General features: G+C 37.7%; 1 protein-coding gene across 2 annotated transcripts in view; it reads left to right on the forward strand.

Annotated features, from left to right (window-relative positions):
• Positions 1–17518, forward strand: part of KCNH8 (potassium voltage-gated channel subfamily H member 8) — a 387984-nt gene that overhangs the window by 248590 nt on the left and 121876 nt on the right. For both annotated transcript variants that reach the window (XM_060297633.1, XM_030876350.2), the window contains exons 6-7: positions 11259–11416; positions 16820–17027. In XM_060297633.1, coding sequence (XP_060153616.1) covers positions 11259–11416; positions 16820–17027 — 366 coding nt within the window. The remainder of the gene's footprint in view (positions 1–11258; positions 11417–16819; positions 17028–17518) is intronic.

The raw sequence follows: 17518 nt of genomic DNA on the forward strand, positions 1-17518 counted from the left end.
GATTAGTGATATTGGCCTGTACTTTTCTTTCTTTGTGACATCTTTGTCTGGTTTTGGTATCAGGGTTATGGTAGCCTCCTAGAATGAGTTTGGGAGTGTTCCTCCCTCTGTTATATTTTGTATGAGTTTGAGAAGTATAGATGTTAGCTCTTCTCTAAATGTTCAATAGAATTCACCTGTGAAGCCATCTGGTCCTGAGCTTTTTTTTGTTGGAAAATTTTTAATCACAGTCTCAATTTCAGTGCTTGTGATTGATCTGTTTATATGTTCTATTTCTTCCTGGTTCCGTCTCAGAACGTTGTGCTTTTCTAAGAATTTGTCCATTTCTTCCAGGTTGTCCAGTTTATTGGTATATAGTTGCTTTCAGTAATCTCTCATGATCCTTTGTATTTCTGCAGTGACAGTTGTTACTTCTCCTTTTTCATTTCTAATTCTATTGATTTGTGTGTTCTCCCTTTTTTTCTTGATGAGTCTGGCTAATGGTTTATCAATTTTGTTTATCTTCTCAAAGAACCAGCTTTTAGTTTTATGGCTCTTTGCTATTGTTTCCTTCATTTCTTTTTTATTTATTTCTGATCTGATCTTTATGATTTCTTTCCCTCTGCTAACTTTGGGGGTTTTTTGTTCATCTTTCTCTAATTAGTTTAGCTGTAAGGTTAGGTTGTTTATTTGAGATGTTTCTTGTTTCCTGAGGTAGGATTGTATTGCTATAAACTTCCCTCTTAGAACTGCTTTTGCTGCATCCCATAGGTTTTGTGTTGTTGTGTTTTCATTGTCATTTGTCTCTAGGTATTTTTTTATTTCCCTTTGATTTCTTCAGTGATCTCTGGTTATTAAGTAGTGTACTGTTTAGCCTCCATGTGTTTTTATTTTTTACAGATTTTTCCCTGTAATTTATATCTAGCCTCATAGCGTTGTGGTTGGAAAAGATACTTGATATGATTTCAATTTTCTTAAATTTACCAAGGCTTGATTTGTGACCCAGGATATGATCTATCCTGCAGAATGTTCCATGAGCACTTGAGAAGAAATTGTATTCTGTTGTTTTTGGATGGAATGTCCTATAAATATCATTTAAGTCCATCTTGTTTAATGTGTCATTTAAAGCTTGTGTTTCCTTACTTATTTTCACATTGGACAATCTGTCCATTGCTGAAATTGGAGTGCTAAAGTCCCCTACAATGATTGTGTTACTGTCACTTTCCCTTTTTATGTCTGTTAGCATTTGCCTTATGTATTGAGGTGCTCTGATGTTGGATGCATAGATATTTACAATTGCTATATCTTCTTAGATTGATCCCTTGATCATTAGGTAGTGTCCTTCTTTGTCTCTTGTAATAGTCTTTATTTTAAAGTCTATCTTGTCTGATATGAGAATTGCTACTGCAGCTTTCCTTTGATTTCCACTTTCATAGAATATCTTTTTCCATCCCCTCACTTTCAGTCTGTATGTGTCCCTAGGTTTGAAGTGGGTATCTTGTAGACATATATATATGGCTCATGTTTTGGGATCCATTCAGCCAGTCTATGTGTTTTGGTTGGAGCATTTACTCCATTTGCATTTAAGGTAATTATCGATATGTATGTTCCTATTACCATTTTTGTAATTTGGGGGGGGGTTGTTATTATAGGTCTTTTCCTTCTCTTGTGTTTCCTGCCTAGAGAAGTTCCTTTAGCATTTGTTGTAAAGCTGGTTTGGTGGTGCTGAATTCTCTTATCTTTTGCTTTTGTGTAAAAGTTTTAATTTCTCCGTTGAATCTGAATGAGATCCTTGCTGGGTAGAGTAATCTTCGTTGTAGGTTTTTCCCTTTCATCCCTTTAAATATGGCCTGCCACTCCCTTCTGGCTTGCAGAGTTTCTGCTGAAAGATCTGCTGTTAACCTTAGGGGGATTCCCTTGTATGTTATTTGTTGTTTTCCCCTTGCTGCTTTTAATATTTTTTCTTTGTATTTAATTTTTGATAGTTTGATTAATATGTGTCTTGGTGTGTTTCTCCTTGGATTTATCCTGTATGGAACTCTCTGCACTTCCTGGACTTGATTGACTCTTTCCTTTCCCATATTACGGAAGTTTTCAACTATAATCTCTTCAAATATTTTCTTAGTCCCTTTCTTTTTCTCTTCTTCTTCTGGGACCCCTATAATTAGAATGTTGGTGTGTTTAATGTTGTCCGAGGGCTCTCTGAGACTGTCCTCAATTCTTTTCATTCTTTTTTCTTTATTCTGCTCTGCAGTAATTCCACTATTTTATCTTCCAAATCACTTCTCCATTCTTCTGCTTCAGTTATTCTGCTATTGATTCCTTCTAAAGAATTTTTAATTTCATTTATTGTGCTGTTCATCATTGTTTATTTGCTCTTTAGTTCTTCTAGTTCCTTGTTAAGTGTTTCTTTTATTTTCTCCATTCTATTTCCAAGATTTTGGATCATCTTTAGTGTCATTACTCTGAATTCTTTTTCAGTTAGACTGCCTATTTCCTCTTCATTTGTTTGGTCTGGTAAGTTTTTACCTTTCTCCTTCATCAGCTGTGTGTTTCTCTGTCTTCTCATTTTGCTTAACTTACTGTGTTTGGGGTTTCCTTTTGGCAGGCTGCAGGTTTGTAGTTCCTGTTCTTTTTGGTGTCTGCCCCCAGAGGCTAAGGTTGGTTCAGCAGGTTGTGTAGGCTTCCTTTTGGAGGGGACTAGTGCCTGTGTTCTGGTGCATGAGGCTGGATCTTGTTTTTCTGGTGGGCAGGACTGCATCTGGTGGTGTGTTTTGGGGTGTCTGTGACCTTATTATGATTTTAGGCAGCCTCTCTGCTAATGGATGGGCTTTGTTCCTGTCTTGCTAGTTGGTTGGCATAGGATGTCCAGCACTGTAGCTTGCTGGTCATTGAGTGGAGCTGGGTCTTAGCGTTGAGATGGAGATCTCTGGGAGAGTTTTCTCTATTTGACATTATGTGGAGCCAGGAGGTCTCTGGTGGACCAGTGTCCTGAACTCAGATCTCCCACCTCAGAGGCACAGACCTGACACCAGCTGGAGCACCAAGACCCTATCAGCCCCATCACCAGGTATGTGGGAGTTTCTTGCCTTTTGGGAAGTCTGAGGTCTTCTGCCAGCATTCAATAGATGTTCTGTAGGAGTTGTTCCACGTGTAGTTGTATTTCTGATGTATTTGTGAGGAGGAGGGTGATCTCCACGTCTTACTCCTCCACCATCTTGAAGGTCTCTCGTTAGCACATCTTTTGTTGTCTATCTTAATCTTCATGAATTCTAAATTTTGTTACTTGGATAACTAATATTTACCTCATATGAAATTAATAGACTTTATTATTTTTTTAAATTTCATGACTGAATATTATAGATGCTATAGTCCTTATGTTTTCTATTGGAGTTAAATTTGGAAATTTTACCACTCAAAAACTACAACTATAAACAGGATAAGTATGCCAAAAGACTTTCTATAATTAAGTAGTGTATGCATAAATCATGGTTTTTTAGTAGTTTATTTTGAATCATTAAATTATTTTTACTAAAAATGATCAAGTAATTCCAAAATTCAATATCTAATTTAGAGTTACACAGCACCTGAAAGTGGATAACTTATATGGAGCCAAAATTGTTCGTTTTTACACATACCAGTGTACGTGTTATGTGGAAGTTTTTTGAGAAGGTAATGTTATACAATGAAATGAAAGCAATGTACAAAGTCAGTATAATAAAATAGTTATAGACAATAAATGGGAGTTTTCTTAGAGATCTGCTGGGAATGTGTGCTGTGTCCTTTGACCTGCCAGCATTTTCACAGATGGGACTTCAGATAATAAAAACGGGAGTCCATGGTCCCCATCAGAGGCATGCTCCTTTTGGATGCCTTGTCCATCTTTGAGTGCCAAGAGCCCTGCACAGGGCAAAGAGCACAACAGGTCCTCAACTGACACATTTTCATAGTACTTAAGGATGTTGCAAAGCTGAAAGGTATAGCTGTGCTTTAGATCTTCCAGTAAAAATTAGAAACGGTCAACTGGGAGCAATCTGTACAAAAAAAACAACATTTGGGAATTTAACTTGGCAAAAGTTTACTTTAACTAATAGTAATGCAAGACTTTGTGTGTGTGTGTTTTTTTTTAAGATTCCGCAGCAGTTTACTAAGGCTGCATTACTAAAAGAAAAAACAATTGTAAATATATACTAGAAACATTATACTACCACCCAATTGGCAAAAATTTTTAAGTGTGACAACGTCGAGTGTTGGTGAGACTGTGGAATAATGAGAACTCTGCAAACACTGCTGAGTATTTGCTACTGTCTTCCCACTGGACAGGCTACATCTGGGGATTAACTTTTGTCTTTCCTGGTAGAGAAGAGAGCAGGGGACACTTTTGAAAATGTATGTCCTGCTTTGAGGCAACTAGGAAGAGGGCAGGGAGCTTTTCTGGCTTCTGTTCCTTCTCAGTTGCCTTCAGCTCAAAATAATTCTTATTCCAAAGTGGCATATCTGAGGATGGCATAGTCTGCTACCGTTTCATTACCTTACTTCCAAAAGGACAGTAGTCAACTACGTGAATGGTTTTCTTTTCTTTATTGTGTTAAAAACCTGAAAATTTCTTTTCAAAATAAAAATTGATGGGGCAACTCACTATGTAAAGGTACAACATATTCTGTTTGCTGCTAATGACAAAACTAGAAACAAGGAGAGGGAGTTAGAAGGAGGAAGACGCCTATTTGAGGAAAGTAGGAAGGATGCGTCAAACTAAGACAGCGCTGGCAAAAGGCAGAGGGCTCACCATTGCCAGAAGCATTCAAGGCCTTGTTGACCGCATCCTTATGAAGCATGACATGGATGGGGTTCTTCCATTCAAAGAGAAGTTGGGATGGAAGGACTTTTTTTCTGGGCTGTTCCATCTGATGTTGACGTTGAGGGTCAAAACTGATGTACGAGTCCACCATGACCCTGGTACAAAACAGAAATCAGTGATGGTATCGACCACGCCCAACCCACCTGGTTGCATTCTTTCAGCCTTACCTTTTCTTCCGCAGGCAATTGCTCTTAACTGCTGCTTCTCCCTCTGTCTGCTGCCCTTTCATTTCCATAAACTTCTCATTTAAGGTAAGCAGGAGGGACAAATGCTGACAAGATGAGCAAGGATCAGGTGGTATGAAAATCTCATCCACTAATCCTAGCAATCAATTACAGCCATTCTTAGGATTTTGAGTCCCTCAAGCCCCTTCATTAATCAACCCCCAGTTATTCATTCTGCCCACACGTGCAACTCACATTTGCTGTGGCATCATACTGTGTTCAGAGGAGTGTCTCACAAGCAATGGAAAAAGACTGGGTATCTTTAGAATATTAGTCGGCAGCTGGTTTAGTTAAATCTCTCTCCACCCTCGCTGTACTATATTGATTAAATTGTAAAGAAATGGCTAAATGAAGATATTATTTGTATTTGGTGCATATGCTCTCATGCACACCATTCTATTTTAATTTACTTTTTAACACGTAAGTCAATATTATTTTAAAATTATTTCCCATCTGGCGTGCATGCTAATAAAGAAATCTACTAATTTGTGCCATATCAAATTTAACCTTTTTTTTTTTTGTACTTTCTAATCACAGAGTTCTCAAGGAAATCAAACTGGAAAAACTGGTTTTAATCTTCTTGCCTTTTAGTTCTCATACATAACCATTTAGTGAGAGACAGAAATGAAACACTTGTTTTTGGAGGTCTTAACCATGTGAGAACAAAACACGTACAGTTCTCTCTCTATTATTTGTCTTTATTTTCATCATGCTTGTGTAAAACCTAAATACAGCAAGGTAAACTGATTATCCTGCAAAATAACTCAGCGTGATCTGAATCATAAAAGAATTCAATTATAGTCTGCCTCATTTTGGTGGGGTATATTATGATCAATTTTTTGAAATTCTGTAAATCACATGTATGTATGTATATATGGTAATTCTCTATTACCCTGTTTGTTTATTCATTTCACATGATACCAGCACCGTGTGCCACAAGAGACTGCTTGTGCATACACACATACGTGAGGCATTAACATTTCTAAGTGCTAAATTCGTATGACTCAATTCATTATAGTTTTGGAAATATTTTTCCTGATTCAAACTGTGTGTATGTGTGCTTATAGACAGTTGTGCACGTTGATAGTAAATGGAATTAACAAGAAAAGTTAAATATAAAAATTTCTATATTAATGAATTTTCATGTATCTTTCAACATAAAGTTGAAAAACATTATACTTTCTAGATATCTCGGAATGAAAACCATACTGCTGCCTTTTAGGAAGGTTAGGGTTAGGGTCTGGAGGAGACCACATTCTTACTGCAACATTTGAATGAGTTACTGAGTTAATTCACTGAAGGTGTAAAACTTTATGGGAAGTGAGACAACTACAGGGGAAAGAGCAGCTGGACCCAGTATAGTTGGTGAATCTCCTCTTCACCCCCGTGGTTCTTTTATGAGGAACACCAGATCTGGGAGGCTCTTTTTTCCCTCGTCACAATCTAATTTTATTCTGTGTTTCCCTCACTCTGAAAGAACGTGTGCTCCCCATTTCTGCCCTTCCGTTAAGGGAACATTTACAGTGCCACCACATCTTTATCAGTGGAGAGAACACAGAGTGATTTCTCAGTTCTCCCTGGACAGATGCTTAATCCTCATATTCCCAGAATCAAAGACAGTTCATTCCCCCACATTCAATTCTGTGACCCAGATTTTACCTGGGCGCTGCCAATGCTGAAATGAATCTAAGGGCTAAAATCGGAAATACATCTCTCTGCACTGACCTATTGGTATTGCCCCTAAAATATATTTGAACGTGCAGTAAATCTTTAAGATAATGGAAAGAAAATGGAATTGCCTGCAAAAGATGTCCTGTTTCTCTCTTGCTTACTATCTTCATGGCTTTAAACAATTTCCTTAAATCTCCTGAGTCATTAGTAAAATGTCAGTGATAGTACACCTGAGAGAGTTGGCATGGGAACAACACAAGCTAATAAACATGAAAATATGTTTTGTAAATCACAGTACAACAGAACTATGTCTATTATTATGTGTATGACAAAAGTAGGTTTTTTAAAAAAAATCAGCTATCTAAAAATAATTATGTAGTAACCCAAATGGGAAAAGAACTTGAAAAAGAATAGCTACATGCATATGTATAACTGAATCACTTTGCCCTATCCCTGAAACTAACACAACATTGTTAATCAACTATACTCCAATATAGAATAAAAGGTTTTTTAAAATAAATAAATAAATAAAAATAATACATTGTAAATCGACTATACTTCAATAAAATTTTTAAAAGAGTTAAAAAATAAATAAAAATAATACTCATCACTCACTCAAACCTACAGTCCTTATATGATACCATAGTCCTAGAAATCTTAGAATATAATACATATCTAGGTTTTCTCCCTGAAAATAAACCTGAAAGTACTCAAGTACTTCAAAAATATATTTGTATCCATAAATTTAAAAGATAGATTTTATTCTTTTGCTGTTAACATTCTTTGTGTTTAAAAGTCTTACCATTACTTCTTTTTAAACGTAAAAATAAACACATCTTCTTTTCATCCAATTAACTCAATTGAGTAACAGATTATTTTTTAAAAAGCTTTCTAAACTAATATTTTGTAATGACTCATCCAAGAAAATATCTTTTCTGTTCAGAAGTCTGCACCTCTATTTTATTCTTTAGTCAACCACATAGCTTTAAAAATGTTTACTGTATCAGTCAACCAAAGACCAATCGATCACTTCTTCCATTCCTCCGTTCAGGAGAGCACCCCAGGTATGTGGATGGTGGCAGTGGGTTTTCTGTAAAATCTGTGGTAGAACCTGGTGATCAGTTAGTAAATACACAAAGGCATTTATTCCTTCAATTTGATAATGAACTACTTATCAACTGCTTTATTTCAACAGGTGCTGGTCTAAGCTGTTAAATTGCTCGGCTAATGCACAAATACATGAGTCTAGAAAGTTAAAGAGAAAGAATGAAAAGGTCACCTGCTACCCCAACAACTTCACAACATTCCCCTGAGCTCCCAGCCCCCTTTGGTGGCCATACTTCAGGGATGCATTGGTACTTTTTGCCATGATAGCACTTTTACTCTGCAGTGGAAATCACCTTGGGATTGTGTTCATCCTTTGTGAGTGGCTTATCAACTAGCTTCATCCTTTCATATTCTCAGTATTAACAATGGAAGTTTGTTGTTGTTGTTTTTGTTTTTGTTTTGTTTTGTTTTGTTTTGCGGTACGCGGGCCTCTCACTGTCGTGGCCTCTCCCGTTGCGGAGCACAGGTTCCGGACGCGCAGGCTCAGCGGCAGCGGCCATGGCTCACGCGCCCAGCCGCTCCGCGGCATGTGGGATCTTCCCGGACCAGGGCATGAACCCGTGTCCCCTGCATCGGCAGGTGGACTCTCAACCACTGCGCCACCAGGGAAGCCCACAATGGAAGTATTTTAATATTTTTATTTTTTGACAAAAATGACTTCTAATAATGCCATCTTAATAAGTTAGATCATTCACAATAGTCTAGAACAATTAATGTTTTCTTTTTGAGTCACCTAGAACTTGCTTCCAGATATGAGATATGACTGGTCTCTGTTGAGGCACCAAAACCCAAAGCACAGAATTGGAATTTAAGAGACTTGAATCCATGTCTTGCTCTTTTCACTAACTAGCTGAGGGGTTTAGTTCATCATGTGTGACCCTGGGCAGATCACTTGACGTCTTTTCTGCCTCAGTTTTCTCATCTGTAAAAGGGACTAATAAAAATACTTACCGGGCTTCCCTGGTGGCGCAGTGGTTGAGAGTCCGCCTGCCGATGCAGGGGACACAGGTTCGTGCCCCGGTCTGGGAGGATCCCACATACCGCGGAGCGGCTGGGCTCGTGAGCCATGGCCGCTGAGCCTGCGCGTCCGGAGCCTGTGCTCCGCAACGGGAGAGGCCACCACAGCAGTGAGAGGCCCGCGTACCGCAAAAAAAAAAAAAAAAAAAAAATACTTACCGCTTAGCATTGTTGTAAGGAGTCAATGAGATTATGATTATAAAGGTCGTAGAACAGCACTGTGTTCATATTAAGAACATATGTGTTATCTATAATAACGTAATAGTAATCTGTTTTGTCAGAATTCCTGTATTATCTCATCTCACAGGCTATAATGAGAACCAGATGACTTACTAAATGTTGTATTCGTTTTTTTATTGCTGCATAGCCAATTACCGCAAACACATCAGCTTAAAACAATACCCGTTTATTATCTCATAGTTTCTATAGGTCAGAAGTCCAGATCTACCTTAGCTGAAGTCTCTCCTCAGGGCCTCAGAAAGTTGAAATCAAGGTGTCAGCTTGTGGTCCATTCTGGAGCCCAGGATTCTCTTCCTATCTCATGTGGCTGTTGAGCAAATTTCTTTATGGTTGTGGGACTAAGGTCTCCGTTTCTCACGAGATGTCAGTGAGGGGTCATTCTCAGCAATTAGAGGCTGCCCGCCGTTCCCGGCCGTGTGGCCCTCCCCATAATACGCAGTTGCTTCCTTCCAGGCCAGGAAGAGCATGCCTCACTGCTTTCCAATCCCTTAACACCAGATGAAGAAAGGTCGGCATTAAAGGGCTCACCTGATGAGGGCAGGCCACGCAGATCATCTCTCTTTACCCCTATGATGTAATGTGATCACACCTTCATATCTCATGCTCAGGGGATCCACCCTTACCCAAGGGGAAGAGATCAGAGGAGAGTGAGGGTGGTGGCAGAGGATTGGGGGTGGGGGGCATCTTAGAATTCTCCTTCAAATGTGATGTGAAGTGAAAAGTAAACATGATCTACAAATGTGTAAAGTGCACATTATTGTAATCTTTATTATTATTATCATTACGATCATGATACCAACAAGTTCTTAACCTCACATGACACGATTCCACGTACTTGCAATGGTTTACATTAGCTGTAAAGAGTACTCCAATTCATTTAAAAATTATGTAACTCAGAGCTTACCATTCGTTTCCTATCTCCTTGAATTCCTATTCTCTTTGGGGTACTTACTTCCCAAATTCCTTCCTTTGATCTTTGTCACTGAATCACGACACTCCCGAAGACCAAAGTCCCACCAACAAATATGTTTCTGTTGGGGTTGCCAGTGCAGAAAATGAGCAGCCTTCATCACACTTACGTGTATGCACCAATCCCAAAATTCCCCATAAATTGGTCATACTCAACTCTAAAACAAATTAAAGAAAATATAACCCTTTCCAGTGCTTTAATGATATTTAACCCAAGAACTATGTGACAGACTCTGAGAAGTTTATTCATAGGCAGCAGGATTGAACTCTAGATGGTCCACATGTCTATGGCTTTGTCCTTTGACCAGCCCTCACAAGGATGTCATATATTGTAAAAAGTTTGATAAATAGATAGTAAAATATAATATAAATATAAAATAAACATAAAATAAAAATATATTAAAAGGATGATGTAAGGAATGGTTGAAAATGAGTATATCTTCCATTTAAATGGAATGGGGAGTTTAACCTAGAAATCCAAAGAAGAAACTTCTGGTATTTTGTGAATACAAACATCTTCACGGCAAGGATCAGTTTCATAAACATACGGAGATTAGTAAAACTTTTGTACACGGAATAGAGTACTACTGGATAAAAAATAAATTAAAAGAACATGGACTGCAAATTATACTTGTGTTCAGAGTCATCTCTGCCACTGTTGGCAAGATGATCGTGGATGAGTTACTTTTCCCACTGAGACTTAGTTTCTGCCTCTGCTAATACTGCCTACTATGTACTGTCTGCTATGTTACCATCATCGTCTACGGTGGAAGATGTTCTGAGTAAGTGAAACAATCTAAGCTAAGTTCTTAGGACAATGTCTGGTACACAGTGAGCATTCAGTAAGTGTTGCCTATTGTTGTTATTATTATTTATTTTAATTATGTTAACATGTGGCCCAAAGTCTGGAATGTATTACTGCTCAAAAAATACTACTTTCTTCACCTTTCTCCAATACCTGTTTGTTGAGTTGAGCTGGATCTGTCAAGAAGAGTATTTTGGATATTGTCAATCTAAAGTACGTTAAGAGGTTACCGTTAGTCTAATTTAATATAGTTTTCTTCCTCGCTTCCTTCCCCCCCGCCCACCTGCCTGTCTTCCTCCCATCTTCTCTTCTTACCTCGTCTTTCCTTCTTTCCTTCTCTCTCTCTTTCTCCTAAATGCTCTTACTCTATCCTTTTTTTCTCAAGCAGATATTATTTTAAATTTTCGAACAACCTATGTCAGCAAGTCTGGCCAAGTTATCTTTGAAGCAAGATCAATTTGCATCCACTATGTCACAACCTGGTTCATCATTGATTTAATTGCTGCCCTGCCTTTTGACCTCCTGTATGCTTTCAACGTCACAGTGGTGAGTAAAGAGCTCCCTTCCACATGACCTTGAAGGTTGCTTTTACCCCTGTGCTTATTTTTCACATGTTCAGGTTTTAAATGTTTGTCGCAATTTGTATGTCCAGGATTTTGTGCCCTTTTTAATAAAGAGGCCAATGTCACCAATGATATGCAGGCCAGATTCTCCAATTAAAGGAGTTACTTCCTTTTTGAAATTTGTATTACCCATTTCTAATCATTTAAATACCTAGAACCAGGATATTAAAAGCTTGAATTTATCATCAAATTGACTCACTAAACAAATCCTTTGATAAGGAAACCATCTGCAGGAATAGAAGCCTTACTTTATGTTACTGAGCCAGATATTTCCCTCAAGAATTTGGTGGAGAGTTTGAAGATTTCTTCTACTTTTATGACTTTTACTCGCTACCTTTTGAATATTTCATTATTCAATGGCAAAACAAACAGAAGACCTATCAAGATAGAAAGATAGGTTGAAATTAAAATAGAATTCAACTACTTCTTAGAAGTTCCTGTAAAAATGTTGGATTGAGCAAAAATCTAAATGATAAAATGACCAACATAAACCAAGCATCCTCTTGAATTTTTATTGGTATTTGTAACTTCTCCTCTTTCTTCATCTAAAGCTTTTATTCTCAGATTTCTTACAGGAAAGAAAGTATGCCCTCTTGTAGTCATAGCTATTTTTACTGTTTAATGATTGACACTCTTAAAAGCATTAAGTGTTCCCTTATAAATAGAGAGACTTTTAGGAAGGTATAAGAGAATTTTTGGACGAGTAATACAATTTGCTGCCAGAGTAACCAATTTTAGTAGGCAAAAATTTACTAGACGTTAGTTCAAATTAAACATATTTCCTACTCAGTTGACAAACCTCTCCCCATAGAAATTATATTCTCTATCAAAAATTTAATAGCATAGTTTTCAATATTAAACAAAGTGATCAATGTTTCAAATACAATCATTACTGACTTCAGAACGGAGACTGAACTAAACTCCTGACTACATAGTACAGATTTGTGCATTTGTTGCATTTGTTAATTGCCTGTATAATAGTATTTTTCTTTTTCTTTCAATTTTTTTTAAGTTGGGAAGTTGAGAGTGTCAACATTGTTAAGAGGTTTATAACTCAGCTGAAGGGAAAGCTCTGGGGAAAATCTAGTATATAATATCAATCAGTGCTAAAGTGGATTGTTATCCAAGCTTTTTAAAGTGCTTTTTAAGATTGAATTTGACTAGATAAGTATACTATAATGAAAGTGTAATGACTTAAAACAAGGCTTTTGCAAGACTGCCAAAAAATATCCTGAAGAAGTAGATAATTCATAAAATGATAAGAAAAATTTTCCAAATTATCCTGGAGAATTGTTAAATAAATGGTGTTTCATAGACTGCTGTAAATTAACTTGCTCTGCTACTAAATACTAATAATCATTTTTTATATTCCATTTCTCTTTGGGCACTGAACAAATAGGATAATTTTAAACATATATATATCATGTACTATAAAGTCTATAAAATAAAAAATAAGTAAAATGTTTAGATATGATTAAAATTTCCATTGCCTAAAATTAACACGAGTAAATAATTTTGAAAAAGTTTAATTCTCATAATTTGATGAATTTTAAATACTTGTACATTTTCACTGTGCTTCTGCTACCCTTCTTCGTTCTCACTTGTGAAATACAGCACAAATCCTTTATAAAGATTTGAAGTTATAGATCAACATCTATATCAGAAAGAAAGAAAAAGAGGAAGGAAGGAAGGAATCTCTCTCTATTATCAGTGATAATTTTTCTGCTTTTCACAAGGGTGAGCTTATGATCATTTAACAATTGGCATGGGCTTCCCTTGTGGCGCAGTTGTTGATAATCTGCCTGCCAATGCAGGGGACACGGGTTCGAGCCCTGGTCTGGGAAGATCCCACATGCCGCGGAGCAACTGGGCCCGTGAGCCACAACAACTGAGCCTGCGCATCTGGAGCTTGTGTTCCTCAACGAGAGGCCGCGATAGTGAGAGGCCCGCGCACCGTGATGAAGTGTGGCCCCCGCTCGCCGCAACTAGAGAAAGCCCTCGCACAGAAACGAAGACCCAACACAGCCAAAAATAAATAAATTAATAAAAAAAAAAATTGGCATATAAATTTGTTATTCCTCCCAATATATTAGTCAGTATGAAATATTCGATTTGAATAGAAAAGCTTGTTCAAAATATTACATTTACTTCCCAGGAAAGCATAAGTTATAAGGAAAAGTTCATAAGTTATGCTACTGTTATACTACACAGGCTTACAAAAAGAAGAGCAGGAACAAACAAATAAAATAACAAAGGGGCTGATTTTCCAGGTCTAAAGTGGGTCCAGTTAGTGCATCTCCATAGATGACATTCTAAAATGCATGGCAACCATCAAAATGTACTGCATGCTTTAGCTTTGGCTCTGCCCACAATTGCTGATGGCAAATGTTTTACATGCAGCTCACACATTTACTTATTAAAACTTACTGTGTATAAGTCACGATGAAAGGCACGACAAGAGGTAAAATTGTGAATGAGACAAAGAAAGTAAAATTGTGAATGAGACAAAGAATGAGAGTAAAAAGGCAAAAGTATGAATCCAAGTTTTATCACTTACCATCTGAGTGGCTTCTTGGGAAAGTTAATATCAGAATAGGCCTAAAATCGTAAAAATTCCTGCAGGGTTTCTGAGTAGCCTACAAAGGAAACTTTTCTATAAAATACCTTGCCAAGTGTCTAATACCTAGAAGGACCTCAGTACAGTAATTAACTTTTTTCTTTCTCCTTTTTCTTCCCTAGTGGATAGCCAGGAGGTGGTTATGTCCACTTGGTAATACGGGAAACTGCAGTTTGATAGAGGTTTTTGATGAATGCATCATTCACTGTCTTGCACCTGTCTACAAGGTGCTTATAATTCTTATCAATGACAAATTCAGAGCAGCATCCCAAGAGTAAGAAGTTCCTTTCTCTTTTTCAGATGATATATTTCCATCGAAATCAAATATGCCTCTTTCTTCTATCATTCATCAAGAGCCAAAATTCACATTTTATAGCTGGAGCTTTTGGACTCAGATAGGAATAAATACAAATTTTTTTAAGTGACAGCGAAATCACCAGGGCTGCCTCATCCTGGACTCCCAGGCTCATGGCCCTTATTTTTGTAAATGACTATTGTTCTCATGTAAGGGCAGCCTCACATTCTTCCCTCAAACATCCCCTTTCTGGCCAGAGAAAATGGGGAGCTTGCCTGCATCAGTACTCTATATTCAGATGGTGTGTTAGTCTACTCAGGCAGCTATAAGAAAATATCATAAACTGGATGGCTTCAACAACGGGAATTTATTTCTCACTCTCCTGATGGCTGGGAAGTCCAAGATCAAGCTTTCAGCCAATTTGATTCTTGGTGAAGGCTCTCTTCCTGGCTTGTAGACGGCTGTCTTCTTTCCACGTCCTCACGTGGCCCTCATACAGTGAGGGGAGGGAGCGAGAGATTGGGGTGGGTGGCAAACAAGAGAGAGGGTGCTGTGGTCTATTCTTATAGAGGCATTAATCCCATCTTGAGGACCCCACCCTCATGACCCCATCTAAACCAAATTACTTCCCAAAGACCCCATCTCAAATACCGTCACACTGGGGGTTAGGGCTTCAACATATGAAATTTGCAGGAACACAATTCAGTCCATAGCAGATGGTATCCTCCATTTGAGAGTTCTGCTCCAGGATTCACTTTACTTACAAAATTGTTATCTATCAAATTCACCTACCTATAAAATAAATTTCACCCCTAGTAATTCCTCTAAACCACAAAGTAGAAACTGCATCTGACTTACAATCAGCTGGAGAAATGATAGATGAGAACATGAGTATGAAGGAGAAGAAAGTAAAACTCTACCCAGAAGACCCACAAAAAGGAATAAAAGACCACAGCTACCTGGCAACTTCCTCAACTGACCTTATGATTTTTTTTTTTTTTTTTTGCCACACCACACCTTGCAGGATCTTAGTTGCCTGACCAGGGATCGAACCCAGGCCCGCTGCCGTGTAAGCGTGGAGTCCTAACCACTGGACCGCCAGGGAATTCCCATCCTTATGATGTTTTTATATTTCAGTATAGAATAATTCACAAGATTACAGTGGAAGACACTTTTATTGAATATCTATTGTTATAGTGAGCCTGGAGTGTTTTGCATTTTCACATAATAGCTTATCCATTCACTCATTTAACACAAATTTACTGAGCACTTCCTATGTGTCAGGCACTGCTCTAGGTACATTTTTCTTGGAGATAAGGGAAGATGGCTGGAGGAGGGAGAAATTAGAAGTCAGTTGACTCCCGATAATTATAAAGGCAGACTCTCAAAAGATGCTGACCTTGTTTATGATTCTGCCTGTAAAGGAAAAATTATGCTTAGGTATAGTCATACAAACCACTTCCTTACCCTCTATTTATGGTTCACCCCTCAAATTAGAATAGGTCAAGGAACTTGTCAGATTCTATTTGCATATGAGTTAATGTTTTATTTAACTTTTCTTTTCTCTTGGAAGGTATTAAAAAGAGTGTATATTAGTGCACCACATGTGTTGTAATAGTGACATTGACCTTTCTGGTGGACACCAATGGTGCACATTTTTCAGTTGAGCCCTAAAGTCAAGAAACTAACTCCTTCACTACAAGTCTGTTGTTCTAGTTCATACAGAGGCAGCATCTAAAAGGTTTTTCCAAAATTTTGTTCCATTTGATTTTGGTTCCCTAAGCATGTTTGTTTAACAGAAAGCGCAGAATGTATGTGCTCCAGGCAAATGTTTTCTTTATCTATTGTTAATGTTAGAAGGACGATAGCAAAGCACATGAAGCAGGAGGTGCTACTGGTATTTGTGAGCAGATCCTACTCAAGTTTCTAGGTCTCACTATTTAAAAATAAGAAACCTAAGTTACTTTTGCTACCACTTTACAGGGTTTTACTTCAGTCTATACAAAGTTTTGTTATAACGCAGCTCCCTTACATGGAGAAGGGGAAGTGGAATTGAAAGAAATTAAAAGAAAGGGGTGGAGACATCTATTCAATCCCGATCCCATAATGTGTTTCAGTTGTATATCAGAATATATAAAATTATCTTCAGTCATATAGGTAGAGAAAAAAAGATACATCTTAATTAAGGAAGATAATTATTCACTCAAAGAAATTAAATTGCCTTATCATCTTTTATCTTATCAATTTCTGATATAACATATCAGGAAACGACATAGAAATGGTCATAAAATGGTCACAGTGTTGGAATCCCGATTACGCTTAATTTCAAGAACTTCCCAGAGTGGCTGTAGATGAAGTGACTGTTGTGGATGTAATGACTCCGTGAGCCAAGCTGTGCGTTTTTTCCCACGCAGGTGTCTCTCGTGCATCTCCTGAAGACCGTCCGGCTACTGCGTCTTCTGCGTCTCCTGCAGAAGTTGGACCGTTATTCCCAACACAGCACAATCGTCCTGACTCTGCTCATGTCCATGTTTGCCCTTCTTGCACACTGGATGGCATGTATCTGGTATGTCATTGGAAAAATGGAGATGGAAGACAACAGCCTTCTGAAGTGGGAAGTTGGTAAGGGCTTACATTTGTCGCATTTTCCATTTTTAAGTGAAAAAGAGGATTGTCTAGAATTTGGAGGAGGTGAAAGATGAGGCTATAAATATATGTCTTCTGACTGTTGATTTGTCTCATCGTTTTTGGGGGTGTGTGGAGAGGGTCCATGGTACAAATGATTTCTTTTAAGAAAGTTTTCTGGAACAACCTTGCATTTTTTTCAAAGAGAATTGGGTTAAGTTCTCAATGGGTGAACTTTTAAAAGTGCCCAGCACATCTGTAGAAGTGTTTAGATAAGTAATGTGTGATCTTATCTTAGCATATCCAATGGAGGGCTAGTAACAATAAATCATGGGGAACTGGCCAGTCATTGCAATATTTTTAAATCATAAGAAAATGATCACTTGTATTTGAGGTGGCAAGTGAATAATAAAAAGGATATCTCTACTATTTTCTCCTAAAAAAAAGAGAGACAGCACTATCATACTGACTTCCACATTTAGTATACT

The sequence above is a fragment of the Globicephala melas genome, chromosome 4 (genome assembly GCF_963455315.2).
Source record: "Globicephala melas chromosome 4, mGloMel1.2, whole genome shotgun sequence".
In the NCBI taxonomy this organism is placed as follows: domain Eukaryota; kingdom Metazoa; phylum Chordata; class Mammalia; order Artiodactyla; family Delphinidae; genus Globicephala; species Globicephala melas.